Below are 19,170 nucleotides of genomic sequence, written 5' to 3'. Positions count from 1 at the left end.
AAAGTTAACACTTCGTGTAATTTAAGTAGCAGAGCAGGGATTTCAACCACAAAGCCTATGTTTAAGTCTGTTTAGATACCAAAGCCTATGCTTAAGTCTGTTTAGAACACTGAACTGCTTTCCACAAAGGAGAAAGATTTAAGAGAAGGTGAAACATTGTAATGTAACACAAATAAGCGGCAATACTAAAATTCCCATACTTTCTAACTTTCAAAATTCAATGTATTGATATATTTTGCCCTTAAGCCTTCTATTAAAATCATCTTCAACATTTCTTTCTCTGTCTTATAACCAACCTCTTATTATCTCAAATTTCTCATATCTTTCTACATAAATAAACTCATACAACCTAAAATTAAGGAAGCAAAAAAAGTATTTCCATATTTCAGCATCTGTCAATTTTAATCTGTTTTACACACTGAAAAGATGATCTTTAGACACTGAGTAATGTACTTTCCCCTAGAGCCTCAAACACCACATTGCCTTCTGCAATCAAACTTAATGCTAACATTTTTCTGGTTTTGAGGCCTGATAACACTATTCCTAATTTGTATTAACAAAAGCTACTCGTTCTCTCTTCTCTAGGCAAACACTTATTTGGCATCCTCCACAAGCACTTTAAGGCTCTTCCTTCTTTTCCTCTGAGAATCACAATTCGTCCTTTAAATAATGATCAGATAAGATCAGCACAGCTTCATCATTCATGCTTATGAAAAATGTATCTCTCTATATAATTATTTACATTATGTTTATCAAGGTATTACCTTTTCTCTTTCCCTAGTGACATCATAAACAATTGACTATTATCCACCAATTTTTTATTTTTGACCTAAGTGTAAAAAACTGAACAGCAAAACTGCTTAATGAATATTCTCAGCTGTACATTATAAAAATACATTTTTATCATATACATCTTTTTATTTATATACTTTCCTTTTAGGTTGCTTGTTAGGATTCTCTCACCATACACTTTATTGTGAAAAGAGGGTACAGAAACTTTCACTTCTCCTTTTATAAACAAAGTCAAATGTAATACAAAAGTTCTAATGTAGCATTTCTCTCTAGTCCATGTTACAGACTAATTTCAAGTAATATTACTTTTAAATTTCTCTGTGAATATATGGTTATATATACATACATATATATATACTTAAGAATATTAAAACATAAAATCATACATCACATACACACACACAAATCTTACCTTGCTGAGTATTTTGTTCTTGCATTCGATTCACAGTGAGGTCTAAGGGGCCTTCCTGCTCTTCCTGAAGGGAGTTTTCTGCTTGATTCATTTGGATACTTTTACATATCAGACTTGGTCCAATTGAACCATTTCTATTCTCTTGAATTTTACCACTTTTTGAAATATACTCAATTGCAAACTGACGTATCATCTTTTTCATTAATTCCTGAGCAACTAGGGGAATGTTAGGATCACAGTTCTGAGGAAGATCTAGGGAAGAAATAAATATAATACAAATTAAAAAGAGAATACAAAATACCAATGTTTAAATTTATTTTAACTACAAATTAATTATTTCAGAAGTCTCAGAGGAAGTCCATAATTGCGAATGGTATCTGGAACTTAGCAACAAAAACCTTGTAGATTTAATTAGTATTATGAGAATATATCAACTCCAAACTTGGCTCATTTATTTAATTATTTCTTGAAAACAAACATTTTTGGTCCCACATTAAAATATAAAGAACTAGACATAAAAGGAGACAGCTTATTTTTAGTTTTAATTAAAATGAATTCTAAAAGATATTAAAACTTAGTATGTGAACATAAATTGTATATATAAGTAATCAAGCAATTTTTAATACAATAGAGTAGGTACACACTATAACTATTAAAGAAAACATCTAAACTCTGTTAACTGTTTATTACCATTAATCTTGTCAAATATGCACTTCGTATAGAGCCTGAATGTTATCAAGGATTTTTTCTTTCTCAACTTTTCATATCAAGAAATTTCAATCATAAAGAAAAAATTAACACTACAATGACACAGATAGCCAGCCTCAACCAAGATTCAAGAATTGTCAGTATGCTACCACATTTACCTTCTTTTTACTTTCTGGTTTGTAGAACTACTGAAAAGTAAATTGCAAAATTATGGCATTTCACTCCTAAATATTTCAGCACTCATCTACTAAGATTCCCCTATAGAAACAGCAATACCATTATCGAGAGTCTTAATCAGTCCTTGATCCCAAAACATGTTGGTCAGCTATAACCAAAATAAAGGTAAGTAGTCATATACAATTCTGCTTGAAAACTGTACAAGAAGTACAACTAAATGATTTTATAGTAAGAAGTGTGGAATAAATAAATTTATAAACACAGTATATAATAAAGTAAAGCAGAGTTCTGATATTGGGTGGTAGTGGTGGTGGTTTTTCCACAGACACACTACTGGTTTCACCCCAATCCTTTTATTTACCCTGCTCCTTCAGAGGTAGAATGACTGGTGAAATGGGAAGGATGACTAAGCGTATCTGGTTAGGCTCTGTGCTTCCTCTTCAGAAGTGGGCCTACTTCTAGAGATATTAATTCTCTGCTCATTACCACCACAACTCTTACCCAGACAAATCAGTGTTGTGTGAACAGACCTGCCTTGACCCCGAGCTGTCTGACTGAAGGTTTATGTTGTCTTAGTTGGAGTGCCTAAGAGATCTGAAGGCAAATCCTCCAACCAGCAACTATTTTTATAAAGGTGAGAAAAGGCAACAAACAACTTCCACCATGACCACGAGCATATCTGATTAGCAAAATGCAATCTAAACCAACATCAATCTGTTTATGGTCTTGCAGAAGTATCAATATATTTGATCACAGGGTACTTTTTTGGATCTGCTAGAGATGTTACACAATAAACATCTCCTTAATATTAGCTCTTTCAAAACAATTTTGAATTCTGAAAAAAACATCTGAGGAGGGACTATGGGCCTATAAAAAAAAGTAATATTTAATCCTCATATTTATTCTTTGTTTAGAACCCAGTGGGGAAGAGAGGCACTAGTTGTGCTAGAGTACTAGAAAGAAAGACTTGCCTATACACTTGACCCTTGAACAACATGTGTTTGAACTGTAGAAGTGCACATAGACAGGAATTTTTTTTCAGTAAATATATACTACAGTACTACACAGTCCATAGTTGGTTCAATCTGTAGATGTGGAACCCCAAATACGAAGGGCCCACTATAAAGTTAAGAGTACACAGAGGGTCAGTGCTCCAAACTCCCATGTTGTTCAAGGGTCAGTTGTATATATTATATCCCCATGGCTTATTTATTTTAAAACTGGAGGTTTGTACCTCTTAATCTCCCCCTCTTCACTTATTCATCCCCCAACACCCTCCTCTCCTCTGGCAACCACTTATTTGTTCTCTGTAACTATGAGTCTGTTTTACTTTGCTTTGTTTCTTAAGTTCCACATATAAGAAAGAATATATAATACAAGGTATATGGTCCATGATATTGAAATAACTTTGTATGAGGACAGACTGTTACTAAATTTATTGTGGTGATCATTTCATCATGTATGTCAAATCATCCCACAGTATACCTGAAACTAAAATAATATTGTACATCAACTAAATTTTAATGAAAAAAGACTGACAGATTGAAATCTTAGCCATCTTTATAAATTTAGGGTAGTTACACATCCCTCCATATTTTAGTTTCTCTGTTCATAAAATGGAAATAACAGAACTTTGGAAACCACAATAGAGCTTGCTCACAGGATATTTTAAGATTGTATGAGATTGTAGATAAAATACTGAGTTCTTATACTTGGCATTTTAATAACTGATATTAACTACACTGTTAACTTAGATTTCAGTGAACATAACAAGAGAAACAGATTCAGGCTGAGCAGTTATATTTTATTTAAATCATAAAATGTCAACTAAGTAAACACATTAACTAGGTTAATATGTAAATTATTAACTAGCTTGGAAAATACAAAGGACATAATTTCTAAGCCCATGTGAAATATTCTGATCCGAATAGACAGTATTAGCATATGTAACCTAACTAAACTGATTTATATCAAAGCAAGAGATTTCTGTTACACAGAAGGATTCATAATTAATACTATTTCTTGATGACTTCCTTCAGGAATCCTTGGAGGTGTTCAGCAAACTGTTTCTCTGTCATTTTTCAAACCTAATCTTGCTTTGCATTATGTGTTAAAAGGAGATACTGGATTTACTTCTATGTATTTCGGTTAACTGACCTTAATTTACTGGCTAATGTCACTTTGTAAATTCAAAATGATTAAATTTATAAAAAAGGGACAGGAATACAATCACATTCATCTCATATGACTAGAGCTACACTTTAGAGTTGAATTTAGAGCTCAGTTATTCATCTACTCAGTTTTTGCTTGTTTATATTGGGAATACATCTATGTGTAAACCAAAAGACTTGGCAAACAGCAAAAAACAAATAAGATTTAAAAAGATAAAGAGATAAAGAAAATGCTCCTCAGTTGCTAATTAGTTAGTGAGCCTTCTAGATTTCTTGCACAAGTGGTCACAATTACAAAAAAATGAATTAACTAAAGATCTTGGTCAGGGATACATACTCAAATAGTTTCAAAGGTCAGGCAACTAGTAAACACTGGGTTAGAAGAGAAAATATTTTGCCACACGGAAATGGTATGCCCCCAAGAAGACAGAAATAATTTATTTTTGCCCCGTCTCTTTATTTTTTAAATTTAGCAAATTCAAGAATTTAACAAGTTCTTTGTGGTAGCCAGTTTCAAGATGGTCCTTAATGATTCCCACTTCTACCTCCTGGTCTCCAGTGTTGCATAGTCCCTTCCACATTGTATGAAGGGTGAAATGTGAGATTAAAATAATATACTGCAAAAGTGTACGTCACTTCCAAGATTAGGTTATAAGAGAGTATGGCTTCTATCCTGGACACTCTGAACATCGATGTTCACTCTCAGCCCCTTCTATTCTGTCCTCTCGCTCTCTCATCACTCACTCTGGAGAAAGCTGTACTGTGAGTGGCACTGAGGGGGCTCACAAGGAGAGGAACTGAAGTGTCCTGCAAACAGCAGAATGACCGAATATGGAAAAAGATGCTCAACACCAATCAACTCCCAAATGACTGAAAAGAAAAACAACATACCAAAAGGTATGGATGAAGCTGAAACAGTGATTAGAGAGCAACTTACAGCAATAAACATATATATAAAAAAATTCACCTCAACCTAGTCCTCCTTAAGAGAAAATGATTTGAAAATTAAACTCAAAGGAAAGCATAGAGGAAGAAATAAATAAAAAGTTAGAGCAGAAAATATTAAATAGGAGAATGGAAAGGCAAGACAAGGTAAGATAAAGAGAAGATCAATAAAACCAAAAATTGATTTTTTGAGATTTAAAACACTAAGAATAAAAATAAAGATTTAAGTTTGTAAAATTAGAAAGAAGGAAGAGATATCACCTTAACATTAAAGAAACACAAAAAGTAATAAAGAAATACTACAGAAAAAAAAGCTACACATCAACAAATGAGATATCCTAGATGAAAAGGCCAAATTCCTAGAAAGACAAAAACTATCAAACTCACTCAAGAAGTAATAAAAAACTTGAACAGACGTAAAAGTAAAGAGACTGAATTAGTAGCCAAAACTCTTGTCCGAAATAAAAGCCCAGGAACAGATAAGATTTACTGGTGAATTCTATTAGACATTTAAAGAAGAATTAAAACTAATCCTTCACAAACTCCAAAAAGAGAGATGAGGAAAGAACACTTCCCAACCCATCCTATGAGGGCAGCGTTAGCCTGATACCAAAACCAGACAAAGAACCCACACAAAAAGAAAACTACCAAATCAAATGAAAATTATCCATTATGAATAGACAAAAAATCCAGCTAACCCTGAAGCAACATGGTTTTGAGCTATGTTGTTGGGGCTTTCCTCGTAGCTCAGCTGGTAAAGAATCCGAATATATGGATTTTTTTTCAACAGCAAATACTACAGTACTACACAATTTGTGGTTGGCTGAATCTTAGTGGATGCGGAACTGCAAATTCAAAGGGCTGACAGTAAGTCATACATGAATTTTTGGCTGTACAAAGGGTCAGGCTCTGTTTACCACATGTTTGAGGGTCAACTCTCCTATCAAACAGAACCTAGCAACACACAATAGAAAGGATTATACATCAACACCAAGTGGGATTTATCCTCAAGACGCAAGGTTAGTTTAACATATAAAAACCAGTCAAGCAACGTAATATGACACATTAAGAAAGGACAAAAGGCACATCATAATCTCCACAGATGCAGAAAAGCACGTTATAACCTTTTTATGATAAAAACACTGAACAAACTAGGAACAGAAGGAAATTTCCTCAATCTAAAAAAGGGCATCTATGAAAAATCTACAGATAACATCATACTTAATAGTGAAACATTGAAAGTTTCCCTAAAAATATCAGAACAAGAAAAGGACATATACCCTCACCATTTCTATTCAACATGTGCTGGAGGTTCTACCCAGTGCAATTAGGCAAGAAAAGGAGGTAAAGGCCATTTGGATTGAAAAATTAGAAGTAAAACTCTCTTTATAGATAATGCAATGTTGTATATAGGAATTTCTAAGGAATCCACACACACAAAATTTTAGAACTAGTTAAGTTCAGCAAGGTTATAGGATGCCATGTCAATATACAAAAATCAATTTTACTTCTATACAAAGGCACTAAGCAATTCCAAAACAAAATAATTAGGAAAATAATTCCATTTACAACATATTACAAAGAAGAAAAATAAGGCTGACAAAGCATAAAGACAACCTAAATAAACAGAAATACATCCTGTGTTCATGAACTGGAAGATTTAATATTGTTAACATGATAATATTCCCCAAATTGATCAACAAATTTAACACAATCTCTATCAAAGCCCTAGCTGGCATTTTTTAGAAACTGACAAGCTGATTCTAAAATTCATATCGAAATGCAAGGAATCCAGAATAGCCAAAACAATCTTGAAAAAGAACTAAATTAGAAGATTAGCAATTCCTGATATCAAAACTTATTAAAAAGTGTAATAATCAAGCCTAGGTGTTAATGGCCTAAGGACAGACATATAGATCAACAGAGCAGAACTGAGCCCCAAGATAAACCCTTAATTTATTAAAAAAAAATTTTTTTTTCCCTCCATTCCTTCCTCCCAGGCTTGCCTTCTTCCAAGCTATTTTCCTAAAAGAAACGAAGTAGATCTACAACAATAATTCATTCCACAAAATACCTAAGAACTTATTATATGCCAGGAACTAAGCTATTTTCCAGGAATTCAAAATGAACAAAATAGACACAATCTCAGCACTCATGGGAAGAACACATATCTTAATCTATTTTTGTTAAGAGTACCAAGAAAATTCAAGGAAGAAAATAATTGTCTTTTCAATAAATTTTGCTTAGGACAACTAGATATTTATATGTAAAATAATGAAGCTGGACCTCTACCTCATAATTAACCCCAAAACTGATTAATGATCTAAATATAGGACCTAAAACTATAAAAATCTGAAAGAAAACATAAATATAAATTTACTTATAAACATAAGTATAAAGTATAAAGACCTTAGATTAAATCAGTGACTCCTTAGATCTGACACTAAAACACAAGCAATGAAAGAAAAAACAGATATAAACAACTTCATTAAAATTTAAAACTTTTGTACTTCAAAGGAAATTATCAGTAAGTGAATACACTCCATAGAACAGGAGTAAATATTTACAAATCACATGTCTGTTAAGGGCCTACTCTCCAAGTATATAAAGAACTTTTATAACCCAACAATAAAGAAACAAATGCCCAAATAAAGAGAAAATGATTTGAGCAGGCATTTCTCCAAATAAGATATTACTAATGACCAGTAAGCACATGACAAGATACATTTCCCTAAAGCACATTATTAGTCTTTAGGGAAATGCAAATCAAAACCAGAATGAGATATTACTTCACACCTAGAAGAATTATAATAAATGCAGATAACAAGAGCAACTGAGGATGTGAAGAAATTTGAGTTCTCATACACCACGGGTGGGAATGCAAAATGGTGCAGTCTTTTGGAAAATACACTTTGATAACACATTGGTGGTGGTGGTTTAGTCACTAAGTCGTGTTGCAATCCCATGGACTGTAGCCCACCAGGTCCTCTGTCCATGGGATTTTCCAGGCAAGAATACTGGAGTGGGTTGTCATTTCCTTCTCCAGGGTATCTTCCCGACCCAGGGATCGAACCCAGATCTCCTGTGTTGCAGGCAGATTCTTTACCAACTGAGCTACGAGGGAAGTCCTTGATAACACATTAAAAAATGTAAACAAATGATTACCATGACCCAGCAAATTCCACCCCCAGGTATAGAACCAAGAAAACTGAAAACACGTTCGGTCAAAAATGTGTATGAATGTTCACAGCAGCATTATTCATAACAACCAAAAAGTAGAAACAACCCAAATGAACATCAGCTGGTGAATATATAAATAAAATGTAGTATATTTATACAATAGAGTATTATTCAGTCATAAAAGGAAACAAAGACATGTTACCAGAAAAATGAACCTCAAAAGCATGCTAAATGAAGGTTGCGGATAGTACAACTGCATTTATATGAAATGTTTAAAACAGGCAAATCTAGAAAGATAGAAATCTTATTAGATTAGTGATTGTCAGAGCCTGGAGAAGAGTAGGAGAATGATGAGGAATGAGTGCTAATCTAATAATGGGTTTTTTAAGGATGAAGAATATATTCTACAATCAGATAGTGGTAATGGTCAAAAAACTTTGTGAATGAGTATATTAGAAACCACTGAATTTTATACTTTAAAAAGTAAATTTTATAGAATGCAAATTATATCTGAATTAAAAAAAAAGAAAAATAGGAAAAAAGGATAAATTACAGTGGAACTTCGAGCCTAAAGGGCAGATTCAAGAGCCATAAAGAATTATTCCTTAAGATCTAATCAAATAACTTTCAATACTTGCCCAGGTGGATTTCAGAATTGCTATGTAACAGTGATCCCTGTGTGCACCTGATTTCTCCATTTCAAACAGGAGTGTTTACAGTGGTTATCCTATGCCTGTCCTAACACTGTATGTTGGGTGTGTATGTGCAAGTAATTTGTCTTTTCACTTTTAAAGGTCTACAGATCCAGAGAAACTATACCAAAGGGACTACACCCAAGGAACTTCATTTGTATCTAAACTGAGTTAGATAACAAGAGCATGATTTTTGAGATGATACTATATATAGTAAGACTTTTGGAAGTCTTGGTCAGAGGTGAGTATATTTTACATATGGGAGACACGTGAATCACCAGAACCAACTGATTCCAGCTTCCTTGTATTCACTCCTTTGTTAAGTATTCTTCTACACTGATAGGTAACATATAATGCTATTATTTACCAAGAGAGAGAGCTGCTCTTAGGATCAATCTAAGAATATCTGTGTAGGTTGTCTCAATTAGGAGACTGTCAATGAGGAAAATGTTGGTCACTAATTCAACAAAAATTTTAAAGGCCAAGATGATGGTTTTTGTTATCTTCTCCTTCTCCATCTCCATTTCCCATCTATGTTTGATATGTATTAACAACAATTAACACTGATATAGCACTTTATATAATATGAAGAGCTCTAACATACATTGATATCACTTAATGACAAATATCCTATTAGATCTGAAAATGATATAATGAAAGGGAAGGGAAGGGAAGTCTTATAGCACTACTGACGGTGTACAGTTCTTGCCCTTGCCTTTTATTATTCTCCAGTTACTTTATTTTTAAAAATTTCAATCTATAGAAAAGTTGAATGAAGAATACAATGTACTTCCACAAAATTTTACCTCTATGGATTCAACTACTGACATTTTGTTTCATTTGATTTACATACACACTCACACACACAAGTTATTTATGGGTGAAGGATCTGAAACCTGTAGACACCATGAAGCTTTAACTCTGAGTAATAAACAACAACAACATTATGATACATAACTATATTTCCATCATCCCTTTCAAAAATATTAACACAAACAATATTGTCCCCAACTCTCCCCCTTATCTCCTTTACAGCTTTTTCTTCCCCAACCTCAGGTTGCAATCTAGGGTTCCATATTGTATTTGACTGTCATGTCTCCCTAGTCTTTTTCCCTGTTTTTCTTTTTTAAGAAAAAATAAACCTTAAGATGTCATTTATCTTGTAGTATTGTCCTAAAGTTTGGATTAGCTCCATTAAGATTTCAGTTCAGGTTAATCATTTTTGACAGGAACAGTACACAGATGGTATGCCTCCTTAATGTATCATATGAGTTCATCCCAGCATTAGTAATGTAGATCATCAGCTTTAAGGTGGTTATCCAACAAATATTTCCACTGTAGAGTTATTTTTTCTCCTTTGTAATTAGTAATCTATGGAGTAATACTTTAATGTATGATAATTATCCTCTTTCCCAACAATCCTGTATTTGCTTAATTGTTTTTGTATCAATCGGTAATCTCTGCCAGAACCAACTGGTATACTAGTGGTTACAAACCAGCAATTATTTCAAGTCCACTATTCACTCTCTACTTTTCTGTAGCATTCTTAAAAAAGAAAAAAAAGAAATGCCTTCTGTGACCCCCACACCTTTTTTGTTTTTGTTTCTTTTTATCACAATGAAAAAGAAAAGATTGTTTCTTATTATCTAATATGTTATCTAGGACTTAATTATTCATTTTAATGCACAAATGATTCCCAATCTGGCCAATGGAAAGTCCTTCATACTGGTCCTTATATACTTTTGATGTATCTTGAGGACTTCCTTTTTTTTTTCGCATATAAAAATGTTCCTTGTCTGCTTTCTACTTTTCCTCTCCCTGACTTGGAATCAACCAATATGCCAAATGTCCTATATTTGCTACTTGTGGTGAAAGTAAAAGTCACTTAGTTGTGCCTGACTCTTTGTGACTACATAATCCATGGAATTCTCCAGGCCAGAATACTGGAGTGGATAGCCCTTCCCTTCTCCAGGGGATCTTCCCAACCCAGGGATCAAACCCAGTCTCCCACATTGCAGGCAGATTCTTTACCAGCTGAACCACAAGGGAAGGCCAAGAACTGAAGTTCTTGGCTACTGGACTGAGTAGCCTGTTTCCTCTCCAGTGGATCTTCCCGACCCAGGACCAAACAGGGGTCTCCTGCCTTGCAGGCAGATTCTTAGCCAACTGAGCTAGCAAGGAAGCCTACTTGTTGTAGGGACTTGCATAAGGGTGGTCACTGCTACTGTTCTGTCACTGCTTCTAGAATTTTATAGTAGGCAAAGTTAATAAATGCTAAAATATATATACATTTAAATCATTAGTTCATATTATTACCTCTATAACCATGGAGTTTTTCCCCGTTCCATATTTTTATTCCCTTTAACAGTAAAAACTCACAAAATTACTACAGTGATATAATGACTGAAAAATGTTTAGCCTTAAAATATATCCCACTGAGAACACAGAGTACTATATTAGTTATCTGAGTTAATTTTTCCTGTATTATCAATATGAAATACAGTTAGGTTCATTTACTTTTTTGTTTGTTTTACCCAATCACATCCTTGTTGATTTTATTTTTAAAAAATGCGCAAAATTAACATGTCTCAAAACTCAAAACTATACAAGTCTCAAAAAAGGTTCACTTGTTTTCCACAACTCCCAAAGTAACCAAATTTCTTCAGTTTCTAGTTTATCCTTTTGTGTTTATTGTATAAAAATAAGAAAATACTCAAATATTCTTTCCTCTTCTGTCTGAAAGATTATTACTCAGTTCACTTTAGTTCACTCGGTTAGTCATATCTGACTCTCTGTGACCCCATGGACTGCAGCACGCCAGGCTTCCCTGTCCATCATCAACTCCCAGAGCCTGCTCAAACCCATGTCCATCAAGTCAGTGATTTCATCCAACCATCTCATCCTCTGTCATCCCCTTCTCCTCCAGCTTTCAATCTTTCCCAGCATCTGGGTCTTTTCCAAGGAGTCAGTTCTTCGCATCAGCTGGCCAAAGGATTGGAGTTTCAGCTTCAGCATCAGCCCGTCCAATGAATATTCAGGACTGATTTCCTTTAGGATGGACTGGTTGGATCTCCTTGCAGTCCAAGGGACTCTCAAGAGTCTTCTCCAACACAACAGTTCAAAAGCATCAATTCTTCGGCTCTCAGCCTTCTTAACAGTCCAACTGTCACAACCATACATAACTACTGAAAAAAGCATAGCTTTGACTAGATGGGCTTTGTCGGGGAGGTAATGCCTCTGTTTTTTAAATATGCTGTCTAGGTTGGTCATAGCTTTTCTTCCAAAGAGCAAATGTCTTAATTTCATGGCTGCAGTCACCATCTGCAGTGATTTTGGAGCCCCCCAAAATAAAGTCTCTCACTGTTTCCATTGTTTCCCCATCTATTTGCCATGAAGTGAGAGGACTGGGAAAAAAATCTTAGTTTTTTGAATGTTGAGTTTTTGGTGTTTTTTGTTTTTAATTTAAGGATAATTGCTTTATAGAATTTTGCTGTTTTCTGTCAAAGCTCAACATGAATCAGCCACAGGTATACATATATCCCCTCTCTTTTGAACCTCCCTCCCTGAATGCAGAGTTTTAAGCCAGCTTTTTCACTCTCCTTTCACTTTCATCAAGAAGCTCCTCAGTTGCTCTTTGCTTTCTGCCATAAGAGTGGTGTCATCTGCATATCTGAGGTTATTGATATTTCTCCCGGCAATCTTGATTCCAGCCATGCTTCATCCAGCCTGGCATTTCACATGATGTACTCTGCATTAATAACATACTATATTTGCCCTTTTTCCTCTTGTTTTTTTTAACTTAAAAATACATACCAAGTTAATTCTTATCAGTTCATATAGTCTTAAAAAAAATTACTGAAGTATAATTCATATACAATATTAAATAAGTTTCAGATGTGCAAAAAAGTGATTCACAATTTTTAAAAATTATATTCCATTTATAGTTACTGGCATATTCCCTGTATTGTACCATACATCCATGTAGCTTATTTTCCACAAGTTTATGTAAAAACTATATTAAACTATTTTCCACAATAGTTTATACTTCTAAATCTATCTTGCTCCTCCCCTTCTCTCTCACCACTGATAATCACTAGTTTTGCCTCTATCTGTGAGTCCATTTCTTTTGCTATATTCAGTAGTTCTATATTTTTAAGAAGCCACATTTAAATGATATGCACCATTTGTCTTTCTCTAACTTATTTTATAAGCATAATACCCTCTAAGGTTCATCCATGTTGCTGCATTTTTCATTCTTTTTTATGGCTTAGTATTCTGTTGCATATATATGCCCTCTCTTCTTTATTCATTCATCTGTTGATGACCATTTAGGTCACTTTATTCTATTCTACTACTGCTGCTGCTCGGTAGCTTCACTTCCATCCAACTCTTTGTGACCCTATGGACTGTAGCCCACCAGGCTCCCTGTCTATGGGATTCTCTCCAGGCAAGAATACTGGAATGAAGTGCCATGCTATCCTCCAGGGGATCTTCCCAAACCAAGGACTGAATCCACATCTCTTACGTCTCCTGCATTGGTAGGCAGGTTCTTTACCACTAGTGCCACCTGGGAAGCCCGTTCTATTCTACAGCTCCATGGTAATCCATTGTTTCTACCACATGGTCAACCTGTTTCGTGAGTGAGCGAGTGAGTGAAAGTTGCTGAGGCGTGTCTGACTCTTTGCAACCCCATGGACTATACAATCCATGGAATTCTCCAGGCCAGAATACTGGAGTGGGTAACCTTTCTCTTCTCCAGTGGATCTTCCCCACCCAGGAATCGAACCAGGGTCTCCTGCATTGCACGCAGATTCTTTACCAACTGAGCTATGAGGGAAGCCCTGTTTCTGGGGTATACGCATGTAAGTGATTTCTAATATTTTGCTGTTCTAAACAATGCTGCAATAAATAATACTGTGCATTTCTATTTTCATTATGCTAAACAAGTACCACTGGGAAAATTATAAGTGGGATTATTGAATCAAAGGGTAAATTCATATGTACTGTTAATAGATATTACCTAATACCTCTTTGTGGGGACTAAATCGTTTTGTACTTGCCACTGCAACTAATGAGTGACTGTTTCCTCATAGGTTCCTTAACAGAGTGCTCTCAGGCTTTTGAATTTTTGTTAATCTCACAAGAGAAATAGTAACTCAGTATCATTTTAACTTGTTCTAGTACAAATTTAGGGGCCCTTTAAATGTCTTATAACACTCTGCTCATGCCTTTTGTCTATTATTCTATTAATTCAACTTTGGTTGATCTACAGTGTTGTGTTGGTTTCAGGTGTATAGCAAAATAAATCAGTTACACGTATTTATACATCCACTCTTTTTTATTTTTTAAAGATTCTTCTCCCATATAGGCCATTACAGAGTACTGAGTAGAGTTCCCTATGCTATACAACAGGTTCTTATTAGTTATCTGTTTTATATATAGTAATGTGTATGAAAAAGTGAAAGTGACAGTCAGTCCTGTCCAACTCTTTGCGACCCCATGAACAGCAGCCTGCTAGACTCCTCTGTCCATGGAATTCTCTAGGCAAGAATACTAGAGTGGGCAGTCATTCCCTTTTCCAGGGGATCTTCCTGACTCAGGGATTGGACCTGGGTCTCTGTGCTCAGGCAGGTTCTGTACCATCTGAGCCCCCCGGGGAAGTCCAGCGGTGCCTATGTCAGTCCTGATCTCCCAGGTACCCCTCCCCCGCCCTTATCCCCTGCTAACCGTAAATTTGTTTCTACATCTGTGACTCTACTTCTGTTTTGTAAATAAATTCATTTGTACCTTTCAAATTTAGATTCCACATGTAAGTAATATTATATATTTGTCTTTCTGTGTCTTCACTCAGTATGACAATCTGTAGGTCCATCCATGTTTCTGCAAATGGCATTATTCCATTCTTTTTTACTGCTGAGTAGTATTTCATTGTGTATATGTACTACATCTTTATCAGATTCGCTGGTGGCTCAGATGATAAAGAATCATACAATCCTGTAATGCAGGAGACCCAGGTTCAATTCCTGGTTGGGAAGATCCCCTGGAGAAGGGAATGGCAACCCACTCCAGTATTCTTGCCTGGAGAATTACATGGACAGAGGAACCTGGCAGGCTGCAGACCAATGGGTCGCAAAGAGTTGGACATGACTGAGTGACTAACACTTTGACTTAAACTAAATCTTTATCCGTCCCTTTGCTGATGACATTTAGGTTGCTTCCATATCCTGGTTATTGTAAATAGTGCTGCAATGAACATCAGTGTGGTACATGGATCTTTTTGAATTATAGTTTTCTCCAGGTATATGCCCAGGAGAAATTCCTGGGTGGAATTCTTGTGTCATATGCTAGTTCTATTTTTAGTTTTTTAAGGAACCTCCATACTGTTCTCCATAGTGGCTGTGCCAATTTACATCCCCAACAACAGTGTATGAGGTTCCCTTGGGACCTTAAATTTTTATGGTCTGAAAAATTTCATGAAACATAGAGATTAGCTGATCTTAGAAAATTTGGTAAAATATAACTTTTAAATTTTCTGTGTTAGTGCTTTTGTTGAGGGTTCTTGACACTTTTTCCTATTTCTTAAAAAAAAAAAAAAGCCTATTTAAGTCTTCTAGTTTTTCAGAGACAATTTTGGTAAACTGGAGTTTCCTATTAATTATCCATCTCACCTAAGTTATACAGAACAGAATCTATGACTTTTTAAACCTTCTGCTTAAATGATTATTTCTCCCTTGTCATGTCTTTTGTATCTCTCTTTTCCCCCTCTGTACTAACCTCTCTCCTGTTACTACCCTGCCAAAATTTACCAAATTTTCTAAGATCAGCTAAACTCTATGTTCCATAACTAGTACCTATCTATTCTGTGGCCTTTTCTAAAGAACAAACTTTTCTTCTATTTATTTTTTAGTCAATGTTTTTTTGTCCCCTACCTTAATAATTTTTGCTTTCATCTTTATTATGTCCTTCCTTGATCATTATTCTGATTTACTTTGTGATTTTTCTTTTGGGGTGGGGGATGCACCATGCAGCTTGCAGGATCTTAGTTCCCTGCAGTGGGAGCATGGAGCCCTAACCACTGGACTGCCAAGGAATTCCCACTTTGTGATTTTTTTCCCTAGCTTTTTTGATGGGAATTCAACTTCCCATTCTTTCATCTTTTACTGATAAAAATATTAAAGGCCAAAGGTTTTCAAAGTCACTATTTTAATTACATCCCCTAGATTCCTACAAGTAGCTTTTTCATCATCAGTGTATTTTAAAGAGATCCTATTGTCTTTTCCTTCCCTCTCACATTAAAGTTTTTGTTTTTTTAAAAATAATTTTATTTATTTATGTTTGGCTGTGCTGGGTCTTTGTTGCTGAGCAGGCTTTTCTCCAGTTGAGGTGGGCGGGCTTCTCACCGTGGTGGCTTCTCTTGTTGCAGAGCACGGGCTCTAGGGCACTCAGGCTTCAGTAGTTGTGGCACACAAGCTCAGCAGTTGCGGCTTGCAGGCTCCAGAGCACAGGCTCAATAGTTGTGGCATACAGGCCTAGCTGCTCCATGGCACGTCGGATCCTCCCAGATCAGGGATCGAACCTGTGTCTCCTGCATTGTCAGGCGGATTCTTTACCTTGAAAAATCAAAGTCTTAGTTGTTCAGTCCTGACTCTTTGCAACCTCATGGACTGTAGCCCACCAGGTTCCTCTGTCCATGGAATTGTCCAAGCAAGAATACTGGAGTGGGTAGCCACTTCCTTCTCCAGGAGGTCCTGCCGACCCAGGGTTTGAACACAGGTCTCCAGCATTGCAGGCAGATTCTTACTCTCTGAGCTACCAGGGATGCCCCTTCCTTATCCTAAAGCTCCTTAAAACAATATTTACATTGTAGGTGAACAAGACTGGTTTTTGCTGCTATTATTCATTTCTGTCTTTACTGCATTATGATGAAAAATAATTTTTGTAATGTTTCTACTTTATGAACTCACTCAGATTTCTTTATGACATAGTATATAAATTTTCTGTGAATGTTCCAGATACACTTAGGAAGAAACAATATTATCTGAGGACAGAGTTCAAATTATACCCATAAACTATTATTTACTATTCACCATTATTTAATATATAACAACTATTATTTACTATTATTTTAGGTCTTTTACATCCTTACTTATTTTAGATCCACTTTACCAGTTAAAAGTGACGTGTTAATACTCTTTGAGTGTTTGTCCTTTACCCTGAATATTCTCGTTTCTGCTTTTATGAAGGTGGTTGCTATATTATTTGGTACACAGACATTAATAAATGCTATGTCAACATTATGAGTTAAGGCCCTGAACCAAGCCTTTTGTCTTCAAGACAATCAATGTAATTTGGTATGCAAGAGAAATATTTGAGTACTTCACCTTTAATTGTACAGAATATTTTTTTAAATGTCTAACCCAAAGGTTAAATTTTCATAAATTAAAACAATTTTATTCCTTCATCAAGGACAGTCTTAATTTAATGGCCTTTTTTTTCAAACACAGTGTGTGTGATGTTGAAGAACACAAGGACGACTAGGTATGGTTTCTTGTCCCTGGCTTGATTCACACTAGGGTACCAGGAATTTTCCCCAACATTGCTTTTGTACCATTAGTGTAAATGTCAACACAGCAAAAGTGGTAAATAACATCTTAGAATTTCATTTTTCTTAAAGTTCTGACCTTGCAGATTGCATGAATGAGTCTTAGAGACCCAACAGTTCCATGTATCACACTTGGAGAACCACCAAACCTAAAATATTTTTATCCCATAAAAACAGTATTTTTAGTTCAGTTGCTAAGTCATGTCTGACTCTCTGCGACCCCAAGGACTGTAGCCTGCCAGGCTCCTCTGTCCTTGAGACTTCCCAGGCAAGAATACTGGAGTGGGTTGCCATTTGCTGGAAGGCAATATAGAAGAATCACTGGAAGTACATCACTGTAGTAAGATATACCTGGAATCAAATTCCAGCTCTGCTGAATACAGGCTATATAGCATTGTGTAAGTTACTTTGTAAACTGTTAATTTCTTTCTCTGTAAAGTGATTCTACACATACTCTCTAAAGGAGTTGCTTCCAGGATTAAATGAACTAATACATAGACAGAACTTACCCAATGCCTATTACATAGTCCTCAAAGAGTAATGGCCTAATTATGTAATTTTTACATAATGTAGCTATTTGCTAACAATCCCTATCAGGAGAAAAATATCAAAGACAATATTGCATGAAATCTTTTTAAAACAAAATCTCTAAAAATGAGCAATATCCTTGAAGCACAAATCCCTAGAATTTTAGAACATGTAATTTCAGATACCAGCATATTGTGACATTTTAATTTTAGTAGTCTTTTTTTTGTTTTTTTAACAAAACGGACCTTTTAACTTTGTCTATCTTCTCTATTTTATCTTTGCATTTTGTTTCACAAGTTTTATTCAATCTTCTTTGTTTGCCTTTCTCCTACTTATTTAGGGTAACTTAGGAAAAAAAACTCCTCCAGTCAGATGCTTTGCTCACTTACTAAAATTCCAATCCTTTTCTTAAGTAAAACAAAAATTTAAGGCTATAAATTACCTTCTACTAAATTCTATAAGCCCGATAAGTTTTAAAATGTATTTTTAACACCATTTAGTGCTAAATATATTCTGACAATCATTAGGATTTCTTCTTTATCCCATAAATTTCTTAGAAATCTTGAATATTTCCATACACATAAACTTCTTCATTTAAAACATCTTTTTGTTATTGATTACTATCTTAACTGAACTGTATCAAGAAATATGGCCTGTATGATATCAGTTTTTACTTGCTGATAACTTAATGGTACAGAATACAGTCAGTTTTTGAGTATACTTAAAAACATGTTTACAACATTTATAAATTTGTAATGGTTGGGTTCAGAGCTCTAAGCATGTCCTTTATTCAAACTTACTATGTTGTTCAAATCTTCTTCCTTCTCATTAACTTTAGGTCTGTTTGACTTAACTAAGATCTTAAATTCTCTATGATATTCTCCTTGTACTTTTGATAATTCTGTATCACATTTTCAGGTTATTTGAAGACATAATATCTAAAAAATTCCCTAACCTGGGAAA

At 34.9% G+C, this 19,170-nt stretch overlaps 1 protein-coding gene across 13 annotated transcripts in view; it reads right to left on the bottom strand.

The window, feature by feature from the left end:
* LCORL (ligand dependent nuclear receptor corepressor like) overlaps window positions 1-19,170 on the bottom strand; it is a 169,735-nt gene that overhangs the window by 58,401 nt on the left and 92,164 nt on the right. For all 13 annotated transcript variants that reach the window (XM_043438488.1, XM_043438480.1, XM_043438492.1 and 10 more), the window contains one exon: window positions 1,205-1,456. In XM_043438488.1, coding sequence (XP_043294423.1) covers window positions 1,205-1,456 — 252 coding nt within the window. The remainder of the gene's footprint in view (window positions 1-1,204; window positions 1,457-19,170) is intronic.

This window comes from Cervus canadensis, chromosome 19 (genome assembly GCF_019320065.1).
Source record: "Cervus canadensis isolate Bull #8, Minnesota chromosome 19, ASM1932006v1, whole genome shotgun sequence".
Classification (NCBI taxonomy): Eukaryota; Metazoa; Chordata; class Mammalia; order Artiodactyla; family Cervidae; genus Cervus; species Cervus canadensis.
This window is presented reverse-complemented; position numbering and strand designations above follow the sequence as displayed.